General features: G+C 40.9%; 1 protein-coding gene across 1 annotated transcript in view; it reads right to left on the reverse strand.

The window, feature by feature from the left end:
• The window catches only part of LOC124014229 (phospholipid-transporting ATPase ABCA1-like), a 290,281-nt gene that overhangs the window by 191,197 nt on the left and 79,246 nt on the right, over positions 1 to 19,838 (reverse strand). Inside the window, exons 12-14 of the mRNA XM_046329029.1 lie at positions 15,360 to 15,557; positions 8,379 to 8,584; positions 7,157 to 7,333 (exon numbers count right to left, since the gene is read on the reverse strand). Coding sequence (XP_046184985.1) covers positions 7,157 to 7,333; positions 8,379 to 8,584; positions 15,360 to 15,557 — 581 coding nt within the window. The remainder of the gene's footprint in view (positions 1 to 7,156; positions 7,334 to 8,378; positions 8,585 to 15,359; positions 15,558 to 19,838) is intronic.

Genomic DNA, 19,838 nt, shown 5'->3' on the forward strand with positions numbered 1-19,838 from the left:
TACTCTAGATGAAGCTGGTGGGTGCAAAGGGAAGGCAAGGGTGGCAATCGAAGAGGTCAGGAAACAGCGAAGCTGGGAATATCGACAAACCCAGGCTTTGATAAGGGAAGGCAATGCAGCCAGATGGGAGCTAATGCATTATTTATTGATAATCTGTTGTATAAGCCCCATTCCTTATGTAAAGACAGAACTCTCACAATCAGGCTTTCAGAGATGGGTTGAACGGGGCATTTTGCACCATTAACAAAAACAAAATCAATCTTCTAGCGCAATCCCGTCCTTTTGTCTTCAAATCCATGCGTATCTAGAAATCAGCTTGATTTAATGTTCTAGTATTTCACACGTTGTTTAGCTCGTCTTACTTTCATAGCTAAGCATGATAATGTACTGAACAGGGAGCCTTGGCAACCATTATTATATTGTTCAAATGTCCTTTTTAGTCATTTGAATAAATTCAACACAGTTTTGGATAACACTTTGTCTGAACACTCCTCCTTTTTCATCCGTTGAACTGACCGTTGCCCCTTAGAAGAAGGAGAGAGAAAAAATAAGTTGTCTATGTGGTAAATGTCATTGTCCCAATGGATGATCCATTAGAATAAACACACTCTAGGGTTTTTTTAATCAAGGCTCCAACGGGTTTATAGGTCCAGCTATATATTTTACATTGGGCTAACCTTCATAAACCTTGAGCGTCAGCTCTATCCAACCAGTTAGAACCGTCCGTCATGCTCAGGATGATGGATCATTTGATGTTTCAATACAATAAGATGATATTAAACAAGCTTCATAATGTCACCAAAATGCCATGTCAATATATTGTACACCAATATAATAGTGCTTCTGTTTCTCTATTAGACAGTGAAGAAGGTATTTCAAATGAACTGAGCATTTGAAAATGTGTAGATTTCACATATCAATAATGCTTACCGACCATAAATACAATCCTTAGAACGCCAATGAAGCAGCAGTTTATCACTGTTAGGCAGACAGAACAAAGGGACTATGCCATAATAGGCCAAACGATATCCCACTTTCAAGCCATTGAACATGAATAGTTAATCAAAGTACATTTCCAGGTTATTTACATTGGGCTAATTTCTCTGCAAACTTTTGAGTGAATGATTTGTTAAATGGATTTTGAAATTTGTTAAAGGCCAAATGAGTTATGGTGTACCATGTCCTCTACCTCCCAATGTAGAGACAGCTATTGTGCCCAATGGGACGGAGAGAAAATGCAGTAATGCGAGAGCTTGAATGGGAGAGCCTGTTCTTTGAGGTCACTGCCTGTTCTCTTGTGGAATATATCACTTTCACAGGAAGCTTTGTAATCCACAAGATGCGACGACACCAATTTGAATTAAAATATTAATGTCATCACTTTCTCAGGTCTGCTTACGAGCTTAAGTAAGTTTTAAAAACCTAAAAGATTTCATACAATGTAATCTTGTCTCAACTAACAGTTGCATCAGATTGAATAGTAATCATTTTATTACATAGTCCTGGTTCTATCGTAACATTTCTTTAATGGGGCAATCTGGAATTGAAACAACACCAAAGTGTTAAAAAAATGTATGTACCAATCCCAGATTGCCGCTTTAATGGCGTCCAGCCTGCGACCATTAACTCCTTGTCGACTCGTCACAGACTAGTCACTCTAGAGTAGATCAGTCATGCATACCACGTTTGACATTGACAACCTTACCACCAGATGCTCCTGAATAATACATTGCTGATCGATTTGAGGGTGCTTAAGTAATACAAGTCCTACTAGGTGCATGTTACAGGGCTCGAGTTACATCGCAGCCATGACCTAATTTAAGGAGAGTCAAGAGACTTGGGGTTTTAGTAAATCAAGTGATATGGGGAGCAGAGAAGCCCCAGAGAATTGAGTAATTATGTTAAATATGTCCTCACCATATTTCTAGCAAATTTACTAGGTTGGGGGTGGTCAAATCTTCCCAAAATTAGTGGGAATGTTTCAGAGATAATTTAGACTGCCGCTGCAAACATTTATGGTGGTGAATCTTTGACATTTATCCAGAGTATCTTCTATTTAAAACTAAATGTTGTATTTTATTTTTTTTGAATGTAGGCACAAAAGGGCAATATCATTGTTCTTAACTGACTTGCCTAGTTACATAAAAGGAAAAATTGATGTTGATCTGTCACTTGTATTGCAGATAATACATACATTTTCATGTTTGCATGGAGTCACAATACTCATTTCCTATGCCTGTTTTGTATACACTAATTTCAAAAGCCTCATGGGAACCTGTCCTGTGCAATACCAACGAATGTACATGTTATTGTAAGTAAGTTTTGATTCAATACTATCAAGTTGGCATTGTTATACAACTATTGATATGGAACAGGCTTGAGTTACAAACAGATTCTCTGATTTCGAACTGCCATTTTATAAGTCTTATCTCGCCCCTAAAGACCGAGCAGCACGAGTTCTTATCCTCAGCCTTCATCTCATGGTTGGCGTGTGAATTCGGCAAAAGCATAGAGCTAATACAGTTTGTTTATCTCCAATTTAAAATGTAAAAGAGGCCGCTCTTGTTGAAGGACTAACAGTTCTGTATCAGTTTACCTTGTACTGTAAATAGGTACTGAAGTGGGAGAGAGAGACCATGAGGAAGGGGAGAGGGTGAACCTGGAAACAGTGGTCTCACGGGGTCAATAGGTCATTCCCTGTCAGATAATATATTATAGGAATCCGTAAGAGAAAGAAAACTCACTCTGCACAAACTGATTGAATCAATGTCATTTCAACATAATTTGTCAACGTATTGTGAAGAGTAATTTACTTTTGAAATACACTGAATTTGCGGGGGGAAAAAACATATTTTAATGTAGACTGTTAATTGGAGGGTGAAATTTCAACCACAGGATTAAGTCCTCATGTTGATTCTGCTTTTAGATGGCTGAAGGCATAGTGACAACACATAGGGCATTTAGCTTTTTGTGGGTGAATATAGGAAGCAATGTTACTGATCAACGTCTCAACCAAATATTACCCAATTGTCCATTGGCGTGGTGTGCCCAGTGGGAATGTATTATTTCCTGAATAAGAGTATCCTTGAGAAAGAGTTGCAATGATTGAAGTGCAAAGCTTGATGTTAAAAGGAAAGTGCAAGGCTGGTCTTTTATAACATGGCAAATGGAACAATACATTGTAAATCAAAGAAATATTGCAAGTACTGTTCATAAAAGCATTTTTGGGCTGCCTCTTTGTATCTAAAATATGCAGGTAAAGTGAAAGTGTGTTATTAGCAATTTAAAGGGCATTACACAAAATACAGCTTTGATAAAGGACTTTACATACAGCTATGAGAAACTGTCAGAGGTTACATTGAACTTCAGACATATACAATTGATAACATTAATCCATATATTGCATTTGCTTCGCTCTGCCTAGGTGAAGTGCACAACATTAAATTGTTAATGGGGGTTGTCTAAAAATTATTGGAGAATTCTCTGCTTTTTAAATTACATTTTAAAGTCAGATTAGGCTTTTTGGTATTTTTCTAAACTAAAAAGTGTTTACAGCAGATTACAAACAGGAACATCTGGATGCACAATGCAGCTCTTCCCACTTTTCCCCATTTCCAGATCACAATAATTACCCTGAAAGGTCCTGTCTGTCATGCTTCCCTGCATCTTCCCTTTTTCTGCAATTCCTCTCTCAATTATTCATGAATGAAATAACAGTTTTCAAGGGTTAATAATTTACGGAAATGCCCAAATGGCTAAGCAAGCGAAAGAGTAAATGGCGGAGGGACCGGGGGGTATTGCAGTGTTTTATGGGCCCCATTCATTTTCAGTGATTATTAGTCCTATGTTTCACGGAGAGGGAACACAGGCATTAGGATATAAGTGCTTTGATTGTCTCATTTGAGCTCGTTTGCAACATTCCCTGGAAAATAATGAACAGGAAATGGATGCTTTTCACTGTGCTGTGAGGGGACCATTCTTAAAAATACAGGCCTACAGCAAAGCACAATGGATACTGTATGTGTGAGTTGCCCTCTCTCCCATAATCATCACAGTATAAAGGTAGCTCCTCTCCTTTTTTATAATGTGCACAACAACTGCAAATAACTAATACATGTTCTATTTTCTTTGATCGTGTTAGCTATATAATACTTTGTTCATAGTATAGGCTTAGTAGGCTATATATTACATTTGTGGAAGAGACATCAGAATGTTATGTGGTTTGTGCTACCTGCCAAGAGCTATACAATGAAACAAGCTGATTATCGGCTAAGAAAATACATGTTTTTCATGAAGATCCAATTGCTAGTCCAGATGTTGATGCCAAATCAATAAAGACATTACCAACTATGCCAATGTGCAGAAAGACTAGCACTGATGCGGTCTTTATGTTTCCAAGGCAACCATGTGGAGTAACTCGCCATAATTAAAAAGAACACCACACTTCTAACCAGACCTGGGTTCAAAAAGGATTGGATATGAATACTTTGAGCTTGATTGAGCCTGACTGGAGTATCAGGTGGGAAGGGTTGGTAGTTATGTGACTAATTCAGGGGTTGCTTTGCATCGGGCTAGGTTGATAAAGCACAGATAAAGTATTTAACAGAAAGCGAATACTATTTGGTACCCAGGTCTGATATACAACTGTACCATACTCATGCTTTCCGTAGCCGATGTGAGCAAGACCTTTAAACAGGTCAACAAGACGCGGCGCCAGATGGATTACCAGGACGGGCCCTCAAAGCATGCGCGGACCAACTGACAAGTGTCTTCACCGACATTTTCAAACTCTCCCTGGCCGAGTCTGTTACACCCTCACATTTCAAACAGAACAACATAGTTCCTGTGCCCAAGAAAGCGAAGGTAACCTGCCTAAATGATTACCGCCCCGTAGCACTCACGTTGGTAGCCATGAAGTACTTTGAAAGGCTGGTCATGGCTCACATCAACAACATCATGCCAGAAACCCTAGACGCTCTCCAATTCGCATGCCACCCCAACAGATACACAGATGATGCAATCTCAATCGCACTCCACCCTGCTCTTTCCCACGTGGACAAAAGGAACACCTATGTGAGAATTCTGTTCAATGACTAAAGCTCAGCGTTCAACACCATAGTGTCCACAAAGCTCATCATTAAGCTAAGGACGCTGGGACTAAACACCTCCCTCTGCAACTGGATCCTTACCACCTAACAGGCCGCCCCCAGGTGGTAAGGGTAGGCAACAGCACATCTGCAACGCTCTCAGGGTTGGGGATCATCCCCACATCACCAACGAGCTATCATTGCCCAAACACACCAAGACAGTTGTGAAGAGGGCACGACAAAGCCTATTCCCCCTCAGGAGACTGAAAAGATTTGGCATGGGTCCCCAGATCCTCTAAAAGCTGCACCGTAGAGAGCATCCTGACCGGTTGCATCACCGCCTGGTATGGCAACTGCTCGGCATCTGACTGTAAGGTGCTACACAGAGTAGGGCGTACGACCAATACATCACTGGGGCCAAGCTTCCTGACATCCAGGACCTCTATACCAGGCGGTGTCAGAGGAAGCCCCCAAAAATTGTTAAAGACTCATCATCCGTCATAGATGGTTCTCTCTGCTACCGCACTGCAAGCAGTACCCTTTTGCCAAATCTAGGACCAAAAGGCCCCTTAACAGCTTCTACTCCCAAGCCATAAGACTGCTGAACAACTAATCAAATGCCCACCCTGCTTGTTTTACACTCCTGCTACTCGCTGTTTATTATCTGTGCAAAGTCACTTTACAAATCACCTAGTTTAACTTGTACCCCAGCACACTGAGTCAGTACCGGTACCCCCTGTATATAGCCTCGTTATTGTTATGTACATTTCTTGTGTTACTTTTTGATTGATTAGATATTTTTTTACTTTTGTTTATTTTATACATATTTTATTAACTATATTTCTTGAACTGCACTGTTGGTTAAGGACTTGTAAGTAAGAATTTCACGGTAAGGTCTATAGCTGCTGTATTCGTCGCGTGTGACAAATACAATTTGAGTTTCGATTTTTGACCTCTTGACTCTTGTCACTACTCCCTCTAGCCCTGGTCCTAATACTGTATGTCTGTATCATAGTAAGGCTACTGTACATTCCAACGAAGGTTGTTATGCAATATGCTCTGATGCCGTATAGAGTATTGTTTTTTTAATTAAATCAGGGACAGTGACTTCCAACGGGGGAAATATGGGTCTGTCTCCTGAAACATTGTGGCTTTGTTGCAAGTGGGCCATATGTCTCCGGTCAAAAGTAGTGCACTATATAGGGAATAGGGTGGCATTTGGGACCTACTTTGTTGCACTAGTGGACTTTGATCTCCTTTGAAATGATCTGTCCCCCGATGACATCATTGAGCTCTGAGTATATTATTGGAAATGATAAAGCCGTGTAGATTGGAGTAATTTCCCTGCCTCCGAGGAAATCTTAACTGCCTAAGATTGAGCGCTATAGTGCAGTCTATCTCCCTTGGCGAAATACACCTATCCATTGTGCTTTAGAACAGTAACACTGATGAATACCTGATTCACACAGAATACAATGGTCCCTATCAATCTCTACATATGATGGACTTTGTGTGTGGTTTCATGAGGGAATTGGGTAGTTTCTTAAGGAGGAAATGTGATATTGAATGAAAAGGGAGGGAACATAAGAATGTAGCCTGAATAATTTAAAGATACATCAAGCATTCAGGTCTCCAATGCTCAGGACATGGTCTGCATGTGGTCGGACTAAATCAATAGCTGAGATTTCTTTAGCTCTGTCTTGTTGTATCTCCATCTTGCAACAAGTTTGTTTTCCCCCAGTTTTGACACAATTCATAATTAAAAAACTCATGAAGGGCATCAAACTTTCAAGTTTGAATTTGAATATTAACACTTCTCTCCTCTCTCTCTACCTCCCAGAGTTGTGGATGCAGCAGACAGCAGTATCCAGGGACGGAAGACAACATGAGAGATTGCTTCGGAAGAGTTTCCACAGGGAAATTTGTGCGGGCTAAGTGACAGATAAGCCCATTACTCTAGCCTGTGGTAGCGGTGAGTGGCAAGTCCCCAAGTGAGTGGATTTTTATTGCGGTAATGCCTTCTTGCCTCTCTGATCACGGGACAGACCGATAACAGCTTTTGTACTCACACATCATCCACATAGCAGGGATATGGCATTTGCTGGGCAAACACGCCGAGCGGCTGGGATTTGTTTGTGTGTGCCCGTATTATGCCATGGTCCATCATGTCCTGCAGATAGGCGAAGCCTCCCCATATATAGCGCAGGTCGTTAAAGGAGTTGCTACGGGCCCCAGGAGACCATCCCCTTTAAATTGAAAGGACACACATAACACAACGATCATTGTCTAAGGCTGTTTACACAGGGAACCCAATTTTGACATTTTTTACCAATCAAATCAGCTCTGAACAAGAGCTGGTGTGAAACTATCTGATGTAATTGGTCAAAAGTCCAATTAGTGGAAAAAATGATCAGAATTGGGCTTCCGCGTAAATGCAGCCTAAGAGAAAGCTGGGTTTGAAAACATCATGGATGAAACAGACAAACGTTACACTAATATTTATGTCATGGGTCATGACATTTGTCCCATGAGTAACATGGATTCATAATTTTTGGGGCACTACATGCTTATTATAAATCGCCTGAGACATAGGACAGAAACTATGCAATAAAATGTCTGTTTTGCATCAGATACTACTACAATTGTCTGGTAAAAATTGACATGTCAGTTGAAAAAATTGGCTAAGCAACATGAGGGCCTGTATCCATAATGTGTCTCAGCAACATCACAGCCTGTATTCATAATGTGTTTTAGCAACATCAGGGCCTGTATTCATAATGTCTCAGGACCATCAGGGCCTGTATTCATAATGTGTCTCAGCAACATCAGGGCCTGTATTCAAAATGTGTCTCAGAGTAGGAGCGCTGCTCTACACTCTTAGAAAAAAGGGTTTCAAAATGGTTATTCGGCTGTCCCCATAGGAGAACCCATTTTAGTTCTAGGTAAAAACCCATTTTTGTTTCCAGGTATAACCATTTTGGGTTCCATGTAGAATCCTCTGTGGATGAAAAAGGGTTCTACTTGGAACTTGGAACAAACAAGGGTTATTCAAAGGGTTATGCTATGGAGACAGCTGAAGAACCCTTTTAGGTTCTAGATAGCACCTTTTTCAAAGAGTGTAGCATCAATTTAGCCTTTAGATCCTATTGAATTACATTCCATGGACACGGGGGACCTGATCCTGGATCAGCACTCCTCTAAGACGCTTTATGAATACGGGCCATGTTGTCCAATGTTTTCTCATTAGCACTAAAACATGGTGAGGGCGCAGAGGCTGTGCATTGGGCCTACCTTTCTTTGATCTTATTCGTACGCTCCCCCTTATCAATGTCCATGCGGATCTTGTACTTAACGTAAGGGGGGGGGTGGCTGGCGGCAGGGTTGAGGTCTTCGAAAACGATACCAGCCCAGTACCTATTGCTCTCTAGTAGCTCCAAGGCTCTAGTCATGAGATGTCTCTCACTGTCGGCAGCCTCAAACTTATCCAGGTTCAAGCACTGTAACATGAAAAGACAAGAAAGAGAGAAAATAAGTGTAATTCTTTAAAAACTGCTAGGGATCTTACCAAAACAAGAATATGATGTTAATATAAGATTAGAGATGAGATATCAGGATACTGGGAATTTCACTTTGGAAACACCATTTCTTAAAAGTTCCCAACCAATGGTGAAGGTGCATAAAGATGGAGGAATTCAGATATCACATCATTGTTTTTAGAGCTCACCCTTGTTCTTAAACTACAGCATGCACCATTGTTCAATGTGCCAGTAAATTAGCACAATCTACTTCTTCGTTTTTTTTTTTTGGGGGGGGGGGGGGGTGATCATGTATACTGTGTTAATGCCGATACAAAAAAAAGAGTAACGGAAAGCAAATGGAAGATACAGCGAACTGAACAAACAGGCATCTTTATCCAACTTGGCCATTCCAGCCCTGCATGTTTCGTAGATATTACACAGAAAGAACATGTCCAAAACTACTATACCCACTCTCGGCATCTACCATCTTGCCAACAACACTGAAAGCTGGAGACTTCAAGGCCATTGATGCCAGTTGTAATGTCAAAGACATGATGAAACTTCTTTGCACTCAATGGAGTCCCATTACCTTTAGAAAGCAATCTCAAATCGACCCCTGTTGGGGAGTAGAGAAATGAATATCTAAATGAATGAATATCTTGGTAGTGTTTTCAGTAGTTAATTTCTTTTTTTGTTGTTGCCATATAGCGGTGTAGCTACTAATGCCATATAGCGGTGTAGCTAACTACTGGAACTACACACACATTTTTGGGCTAATAAAAAATAAAATGCGGATGAAGTGGGCAAGAATTCCCTTTCTTTTTCGGTATCAGACCAAATTCTCACTTGAAACATGTTTTTTTTGTATTTAATAGGCTAAATAACACATTCTGTTAACACCTGACTCCTGTTAACATCTTAAATCTGACTCCTGTTAACATCTGACATCTGACTCCTGTTAACATCTGACTTTGTTAACATCTGATTCCTGTTAACATCTGACATCTGACTCCTGTTAACATCTGACTTTGTTAACACCTGACTCCTGTTAACATCTTAAATCTGACTCCTGTTAACATCTGACATCTGACTCCTGTTAACATCTGACTTTGTTAACATCTGATTCCTGTTAACATCTGACATCTGACTCCTGTTAACATCTGACATCTGACTCCTGTTAACATCTGACATCTGACTCCTGTTAACATCTGACTTCTGACTCCTGTTAACATCTGACTTTGTTAACATCTGATTCCTGTTAACATCTGACTTTGTTAACATCTGATTCCTGTTAACATCTGACATCTGACTCCTGTTAACATCTGACTTTGTTAACATCTGGTTCCTGTTAACATCTGATATCTGACCCCTGTTAACATCTGACATCTGACTCCTGTTAACATCTGACATCTGACTCCTGTTAACATCTGACATCTGACTCCTGTTAACATCTGACTTTGTTAACATCTGACTCCTGTTAACATCTGACATCTGACTCCTGTTAACATCTGACATCTGACCCCTGTTAACATCTGACTCCTGTTAACATCTGGTTCCTGTTAACATCTGCCCTCTGTTAACATCTGAGTCTAGTGTGATGTGTTCTTGCAATTTGCAGTCTGACATTTCAGATTCAGATATGATCATTTTCAGTATCTTGGATGTAGTGAACTACTTTTTCAAAGTAGCTTTAGTTAAGTAAACTATTATTTTATTAAGAGTAGCTTAACTTCTGTGACGTAATTGGTAGTTTGGTCAACTATAATTTCAGAGTAGCTTCCCCAACACTGCAATCGATACTCACCTCACTTCAACTCACCAATATGTATCTGCTTTCAGAGCAACAATACTCAACTACATCCAACATCAGAGTACCTTGGGTAGATTGTTGTAAATAATGTTTAAAATGACATGATTTGCCATTCTGATCAATGCTCTCAGGGTAGACTGCTAACTTATTGTAAACCTGATTTGAGTGTGTAGATCTCAAGTTTGAGTCTCTGCATATAAAGGCTGGCTCTTCCGCACTATCATACACAATATTTTGTATCCTACACAGACAGTAAGGTTTAGATTTAAACATGATCGTATCATATTGGCATAAATGCTCGTCACAATTTTTTTGCAACATTTATAGTGTAGCCTTTCTACAATACCACTCTCCAATAATAAGCGATGGGCAGAAACTATTAGACCTGCCTGAGAAATAACATGTTTGGATACTGACACTGAAAACAATACACTGGACAACAGCGGAGTTACAAATGATGTGGAGGTGCCAAGGGATATGTTTTGGGCTACGGCTGAGACATACTCATGAGGTACAGGCTTGGTAGTTAGCTGGAACTCACCATGTCCTTCTTTAATGAGCTATAGCCATCAGGGGAGTGAGTCTGTCTTGACAGCTGTCCACACACACACACACACACACACACACACACACACACACACACACACACACACACACACACACACACACACACACACACACACACACACACACACACACACACACACACACACACACACACACACACACACACACACACACACACACACACACACACACACACACACACACATCTTCTCCACCCTTGTGACACATTCTCTCAGTTAAGAAGGTCCTATACGATGCTATATTATATTCACTGACAGCATACAATGTACATGTTTTTATTCAGTTATTAACAGAACGGCCAAATTCAGCATGTCACAGGGCTATATATTGTGACATACCTGAAATGTATTAACCATGAGCCAGTTTACATACTTGGAGGCTCCTCAGGAGAGCAAGGGGAGGACCATCCTCCTCAGTGAATTTCATAAAAATAAAAATGTTAAAACGTTGAAAACAGTTTTCCTTTTTTAGATAAAACTATACTACATATATTTCCATGTTACCAAATAATTGATTATAACACACTGTTCTGCCTCCCGAGTGGCACAGTGGTCTAAGGCTCTGCATCGCGGTGCTGGCTGTGCCACTAGAGATCCTGGTCCAAGTCCAGGCTCTGTCGCAGCCGGGCCGTGAGTGGGAGACTCATGGGGCGGCACACAATTGGCCCAGCATCATCTGGGTTAGGGGAGGGTTTGGCCGGGAGGGACGTTCTTGTCCCATCTCGCACTAGCAACTCCTGTGGCGGGCCGGGCGCAATGCACGCTGACACAGTCGCCAGGTGCAGTGTTTCCTCCGACACATTGGTGCGGCTAGCTTTCAGGTTAAGTGGGCATTATGTCAAGAAGCAGTGCGGCTTGGCTGGGTTGTGTTCGGAGGACGCACGGCTCTTGACCTTCACCTCTCCCGAGTCCGTATGGGAGTTGCGGCAATGGGACAAGACTGTAACTACCAATTATATACCACAGAATTGGGGAGAAGAGAGGGCAAAAAAAACACACTGTTTTGCAATGAAGGTCTACAGTAGCCTCAACAGCACTCTGTAGGGTAGCACCATGGTGTAGCTGGAGGACAACTAGCTTCCGTCCTCCTCTTGGTACACTGACTTCAATACAAAACCTGGGAGACTATTGGTTCTCATCCACAGACAGTGAGACATGGACTGTCTGTTCATGTGTCTCTGTCTGTCATCAAATTTTTCTCTCTACCTGTGTGCACCTACATTGTAAACTGTCATTCATAGGCTAGGTTGTAACAACCTCATGAAAAGGTATAGGGTCATTGATGAGAATGTCTCAGATGACAACCGAACTGACATTATATTCATTAAGTACCACCGCATATGTTCAATTGATCGGATTGCCAGAATATAGTTAATTTCCCCCCACCTTCTGATGTTCCCAGAATCTCTATGTTAACCAAGGGTTTTGCAAATGTAACCTCAGTAGGGTAGAGAGAGGAAAAAGGGGGGAAGGAGGTATTTATGACTTTCATAAACCTACACCCCAGTCCAACGTCATGACAGCTGTAATAGAAGTCCATGTTCATGAAAAAAAAATTGTCCTCCTCATCATGACCACCACTGGTTTACATACTATGACCAACCATGTGGCAGCATCTCTTAAACAAATACATATTTTTAAAACTCTTCCCATATTTCACTTAGTTCATAATCTCCATGACAACATATCACAATTACACTTAGTCAAACACCAACTGCATTTAACACTTTTTAATCTGTAGTGGTCCAGTGAGGAAAGGCTAAGCAGTCATTCAGCACAAGCCCACTGTCCTAAGTCGACCCATCAAAATTCTATTAGCTAAATGGTACAGGCCTCAGATCAGCTTAAAACTGCCCCAATCCTAACTTTAACCATTAGCGGGGAAAATGCTAAACTGATCCAAGATCACCGTCTAGAGGCAACTTCACACTACTCCATCCTATTACGAGAAACAGGAAGTATGTTAAACACAGTCATCCTTTTACCCAACCACTTGACATGATGGTGCCAAGCCTGAGTCGTTGCCATGTTTGGACTTCGATCCCAGTTAAGGAACTAACCTACTGACAGTGCTACCACCATCAAGCTCTCGCTGTCCTACATTAGACCCGGGATGCATCCCTGAAGGCACCTTATGGGCTCTGGTCAAAAGTAGTGCACTATGAAGGGAATAGGGTGCCATTTGGGGTGTAGAACCACTTCCAGATATGGAAGGATGTTGGGTAGGGAGTAGCAGCAAATACAGTGATTGTAGAGGATGTAGAGGCCACGCGAGGGCTGCTAACTGACAGCTGCGGGATGAGAGGAGCATGCCTCTCATATGGCCCACCATCATATGATAATCATGTGTTTATACTTTATACTGTGTGTGTGTGTTTTCCCCCAGATGCCAGCATATTTTGATGGGTAGGACTAGCTGCCTGCTTCCATGGTGATAACGCAGAGTATAAATCAGTTAAATTCATCTATGGCTCACTTTAGGAAGTAACTTGTAGGCACCCAGTCAACATCTTTAACGACCGTCATGACGATATCATCAATGATTAGCTACATTGTTGTTTCAAGTTTATTAACACAATTAATAGTGGAATAATCCATCTTGTGGCTGTAATGCGTGGATCCAATTTGGTGTTTCGTTTTCAAAAAGTGTCAAATGAATTCAACAAATGTAAAAAAAAGCATCAATGTTTTATTACTAGTAATATGACTTATTCGGGTTTAAAGGACCTGAAAGATAAAAAATGTTAATTTAAAGTTCAATCTTGCCATGTTTTCTCAACTTGACATGTATTGACTACATGAACTCATGAATTAATACACTGATAAAAAATGTTAAAGCAGGAGAGAAATTCAAAAATTCTTTAGTTGTGCAAATGGGAGAGTGAGATGAAAGGGAGAGAGGAAGAATGAGAGAGAGAGAGCGAATGGAAGAAAGGGAGAGAGAGAGAGAGAGAGGAAGGAAGAATGAGAGAGAGAAAGAACGAGAGAGAGAGAGAGAGAGAGAGAGAGAGAGAGAGAGAGAGAGAGAGAGAGAGAGAGAGAGAGAGAGAGAGAGAGAGAGAGAGAGAGAGAGAGAGAGAACGAGAGAGAACGAGAGAACGAGAGAACGAGAGAGAGAGGACGAGAATTTTAATTCCCCTGTTGTGTCACACTGCCCACAAAATGGAAGCTGAGCTATACTTCCTAACCTCCTGCCAAATGTATGACCATATTAGAGACACATATTTCCTTCAGATTACACAGACCCACAAATAATTTGAAAACAAATCCAACTCCCATATCTATTGGGTGAAATACAGTGTGCAATCACAGCAGCAAGATTTGTGACCTGTTGCCGCACGAAAAGAGCAACCAATGAAGAACAAACACCATTGCAAATCCCTTTTGTACTTTAACTATTTGCACATCTTTACAACACTGTACATAGACATAATATGACATTTTAAATGTCTTCTTTTGGAAATGTTTTGAGTGTAATGTTTACTTTTAGTTTCTGATTGTTTATTCCACTTAAGTTTGTTATCTATTTCACTTGCTTTGGCAATGTCAACATATGTTTCCCATGCCAATAAAGCTCCTTGAAGAGAGAGAGAGAGAGAGAGAGAGAGAGAGAGAGAGAGAGAGAGAGAGAAAGAGAGCACATTTAAAATGTTCTCCCCCCATCTACGCTCAGCATGCATTGAGTCTATGTGACAGGGAACAGGTAAATGATGCGAGTAAACATCTTCATCCCGGCATCCATTTTGAGATATGGAATGCCATCAGGACTAAAAATGGATTGCATTACTTTGGAATTCATTTGTCACGTGGCTAAACCCCAGGAGGCTAAGATGTCATCTCCCAGGTATTAGCAATAAGGAAGAGGATAAGGGCATTTGAGATATGTCTGTAGTCTACTCGTGGGGCCACATAGCATTGGAGAATGTAGTGTATCGCTGCAAACCAACTTACAGATCAATATGTCAATGTCCGCCCAACTGCCTGCACGTCCTCATGTGTGGAGATGTGCGCCGTTTGTTTTCTGCTGTTACGGTAGCATAAATGTGTGTCCTTGGATGCTTATAACGATCTTTCTTTTTTATTACCACAGCAGTTGGCTGTTGTAAGGCGTTTTTCTGAATGCTGTCAAGGTCAATTGATATGTACTTTTGTATATACTGAAACAATTGGCAACCTTGCTTCGTATTCACCCAATCAAATTACATACTGTGAAAGTACACCGTGTTGAAAGTTGTAGCCCATATCATGGAGCTAGGGTGCATAGACAAACACATTACAAAATGTCAGTGTATTTTGTAGTGGGGGGAAAGGTATCAAATCACTTTTTTGACAATGTGAAGCAAAATAATGAACATACCCCAATGAACTTCTTCAGGAGATCCAGGATTTGGCTTGTGGTGTTGAACGCGTTGCGCCAGTCATTCGGCGGCATGCCCGTGGGGCGACCCTCGGGGGGCCCATTGTACAGGAAGTTGGCGAGCAGTTCTGCCGTCCATCTTGTGCCTTTGAGCCGTTGGTTGAGCAAGGCTACAAACACAGGGTTATCCAGCAGGGCCTGGTTTGGCAACAAGAGGAGAGGGTTTGTGTGGGTAATTTACACTCATCAGATTATAAAACAATTAATGCACTGAGAAATGAATGCAGTGGAAGCTAATTGTGGACCTGCACAATCCCAGGACATCCCACCTACAGGACTTTGCTTTTTTCTCTATGAGAGAATTAATTAGAAACATTAAGCTAGATGGCACTGTTGTACTGCAGGCTTGGGAATTTACAACCACTTTTTTCATGACCATGGAGGTCCATGATGCAGGCACACACACCTGCACATACGCAGATGCACTTGTTTACACACACACACTCACACTGCGATTCATGTGACTGTCTCCCTTCTCCCCATCCTCCCCTCTTACCCCAGCCCTCACCCCAGTGTGGTAAGAACCAGCTGTGCGTTAACTCTTCACTGTCAGCTTGGCTTGAGCCTCGTGCCATGATTACGCTCGGCACTCAAAGAGTTAACGAAGAGATGTGCTAATCTAGATGCAAACGACCTTGCTGTTACAGCCCTATTTGTGCTGTTTTAAAAAAGCTAACGGCCGCCTATTCCTCTGGTGTAGAACACTGGGGCGTCCTTACATAAAAGCTTCCTACGCAGGTACTGTACGTTCCCTGGTACAGGTTTGGTTAAAACACTTTGGGTCTGCGTCCAAAACTGCACCCTATTCCTTATATAGGGCACTTCTTTTGATTAGATCCCTATGGGCCCAGATTAAAGTTGTGCACTATAAAGGGGATAAGATGCAGACTTTTCGTCCGTCTGGGACTGCTCCACTCAGTGTGCTTTGTACGGTACATACAGTATGCTGGCAACCATGAAATTGCAACAGTGTAATAACACGATAATTGCAGTGTTGTATTGTATAACTTCATAAATTGAACATGGTCTGCTCATAATGTAGTGTGCATAATTTGAAGTCAAAACATGCTGGAAACGCACACATACACACGCCTCAAACATATTCTGAGCAATGTGTTCAGTGGCATTTCTAAGTCAACACTTCGGGAATGACATTCCGTTTAGCATGGGGTCAAAGTGTCAAATGATGTCATCTCCATGTTTCTCCTGACCTTTTCGAAAAATCAGTTCAACCATTCTGTGTCAGTGAGAATGGAATACTTCATTTAGGTTTGAAGAGGTACATCTGTAACATGCAGAGAGATGTATTGGAAACAATGCAGTGTCTTTATTTTAGAGTAAATAATATTTGTAAGGGGTCACTGAAATTCAATTGTTTAAACAGGGCATATATGTTCTACTACTCTTAACGTTCAGTGGCATTTGGACCAGATTGTTGCATATATGCCATTTAACTTTGGCGTCCACGTGTCAAAGGTCATTATCTGACATGAGAAGGTCTTCGAACGAAAACAGCCAAAGAAAACTCAAACCAGCCCTCCTTAGCATTTTCTAATAATAATTTCTGCTTGACATTTTGCAAGATGGTCACTGGTTTGGCGTCTACTAAATGGCAACTGTTAATAATCAGTTGCTATTTTACTGTAATGTAATGTTGAATTGATGTTGTAAACCTATAGTTTTACCTGTTGGCAAGATTTGAACTAGTTATATTGAATCTAGGGGGTGCTATTTTCATTTTTGGAAAAATAACGTTCCCTAAGTAAATGGGCTATTTTGTCAGGACAAGATGCTAGAATATGCATATAATTAGGATAGCTTAGGATAGAAAACACTCTAAAGTTTCCAAAACTGTAAAAATATTGTCTGTGAGTATAACAGAACTGATACTGCAGGCGAAAGCCTGATAAAAATCCAATCAGGAAGTGACTCTTATTTAGAAACCTCTGTGTGCCTATGCGTCGCTATTGAGCAGTGAATGAGATATCAACCAGATTCCCTTTTCTATGGCTTCCCTAATGTGTCTAGTGTCACAATACTTAGTTTCAGGCTTTTATTTTGAAAAATGAGCCTGAATGTCAACATTGCGTCATTGGTCAGATGAAGTCTCTCAGAGTGTTTTGTGGGTAAAGGACAAATGTGGCCATTGTTTCTCTCTTTCCTACTAAGAAGCCATCTGTCCCGGTTTATATATTATCGAATAGATATTTGAAAAACACCTTGAGGATTGGTTATAAACAACCTTTGCCATGTTTCTGTCGATATTATGGAGCTAATATGGAATATTTTTCGACGTGGTCGTGACCGCAATTTCCGGTCGAATTCTCAGCCAAACGTGAAGAACTAACGGAGTTATTTCAGCTACAAAAATAATATTTGGGGAAAAAAGGAGCATTTGTCATCTAACTGGGAGTCTTGTGAGTGAAAACATCTGAAGCTCATCAAAGGTAAACTATTTAATTTGATTGCTTTTCTGATTTTCGTGACCAGGTTGCCTGCTGCTAGCTAGGCATAATGCTATGCTAGGCTATCGATAAACTTACACAAATGCTTGTCTTGCTTTGACTGTAAAGCATATTTTCAAAATCTGAGATGACAGGGTGATTAACAAAATGCTAAGCTGTGTTTCAATATATTTCACTTGTGATTTCATGAATATGAATATTTTCTAGTAATATTTATGTCCATTGCGTTATGCTAATTAGTGTCAGTTGATGTTTACGCTCCCGGATCCGGGATGGGTAGTTACAATGGTAGAGTTTGAGAATAGTGCTTTTACTGAAATAGTATTGGAAATTTCCTTGTTAGGTTTGAATTTATCATTTATCTTACTGATTTTATTTTACTGCTTTCTCAATGGCATATGTCCTGAATTAGTCAAGAAAATAGCAAGTATAGCTACAGTAAATGCTATGGGAAACACTTAGGATCAAGCTGGTAAACATGAAGTTCCCTATCCTAATCTGAACTGTCCCCTCTCCCCTATGCACATGTGTAGATCTGAACGGATTCAATGGGTGTAAGCAAATTGGTAGTAACTTCATCTTGCCCTTTGACAGTCAAGGTGTCACGTTCGTCGTATGAATTAGACCAAGGCACAGCCTTATAAGAATGAACACTGAACAAACTAACCAAAATAACAAAATGACACGTGAAGCTATACAAATGAGTGCACAAAGACAACTTGCTGTAGAAAAGAACCCACAAACACAAAAGGGAAAATGGCTACCTAAATATGATCCCCAATCAGAGACAACGATAAACAAATGCCTCTGATTGGGAACCATATCAGGCCACCATAGACATACAAATACCTAGACCTATAAAGCCCCTAGACATACAAAACCCCTACACAATACAAAAAATAGCATACCCACCCTCGTCACACCATGACCTAACCAAAATATAAAGAAAACAGAGATATCTAAGGTCAGAGCGTGACACAAGGTGAAATTTTCACCATATTGCTTAGACCTATTCAATCCTCCTAGATCCTTTCTGTGTCTAGGGGCAAGGGGTTCATTTGGGATTTAAGAGATTCTCTTTCTTCAGCTCGGCTGATAACTCAGCTGTGCCATGATTGCCATCAATGTAGAAAGTTGCCAAAACCTTGAGAGACCTCTGGAGAAGATGACATACCAGCAGAGCTACCCATTCTGAGGGGAGTCCGGTCGGCCGCCACTCGGAGGGAGAAAATGAAGACAAAGGAGAAATGCTGGGTCCATTTGTGTAAAGGTTAGGGCTAGGGTAATGAATACCCTGGCTATATGGAGCGCTCGGCTACGTTCTCCCCTAGCTGCCCATAAGCTCATTTCAGGTGACACGGGAGTAATGTCAGCTTCAAGGGAACAGGGAAGCTAATCCTCTTCCCTGACTGCCGAGGTGAAAGTTACACAGCACTTACCCATAATTACTTTCTTTTTCACCATTTCCATATGCTACAATAAATGTATATTTTTCAGCTGAATTAGTGTTAAAAACATTTTATGGTGGGAAATGTGGGAGTCTATTGTTGAGAGATATCAGGTAAGAAAAGCAGTTCTCAAAGGTTGATAAATATTCCTAGTGGAAACAGTATACTCTTTCTTTCTTGCTGCAGGAGGATATTTTCAACATCAGACGGGAAGGCTTGTGTACAGTACGTCATTCAAAATGAAAGTGGACAAGGATTATTACAACGAATTAATAAGGATATTAAAGCTCTTTTCAACTTGATTAATTTATCACTTACATTTAACGTTCCTATTCTGTTAACTAATACCCAAATAATGTTGTTGACTCGTCCTGTACTCATATTTGTGGCCAAAGCATTAATTGGAGAAACAACACTTGAAAAACACAGTATTTTACAAATGTTCCACCCCGAGAATAAATCCCTTTTCTCCCGGGTAAACCGGCATTTCCTGCCAAAACCAGAAG

Source organism: Oncorhynchus gorbuscha, linkage group LG25 (assembly GCF_021184085.1).
Source record: "Oncorhynchus gorbuscha isolate QuinsamMale2020 ecotype Even-year linkage group LG25, OgorEven_v1.0, whole genome shotgun sequence".
NCBI classification, from domain to species: Eukaryota; Metazoa; Chordata; class Actinopteri; order Salmoniformes; family Salmonidae; genus Oncorhynchus; species Oncorhynchus gorbuscha.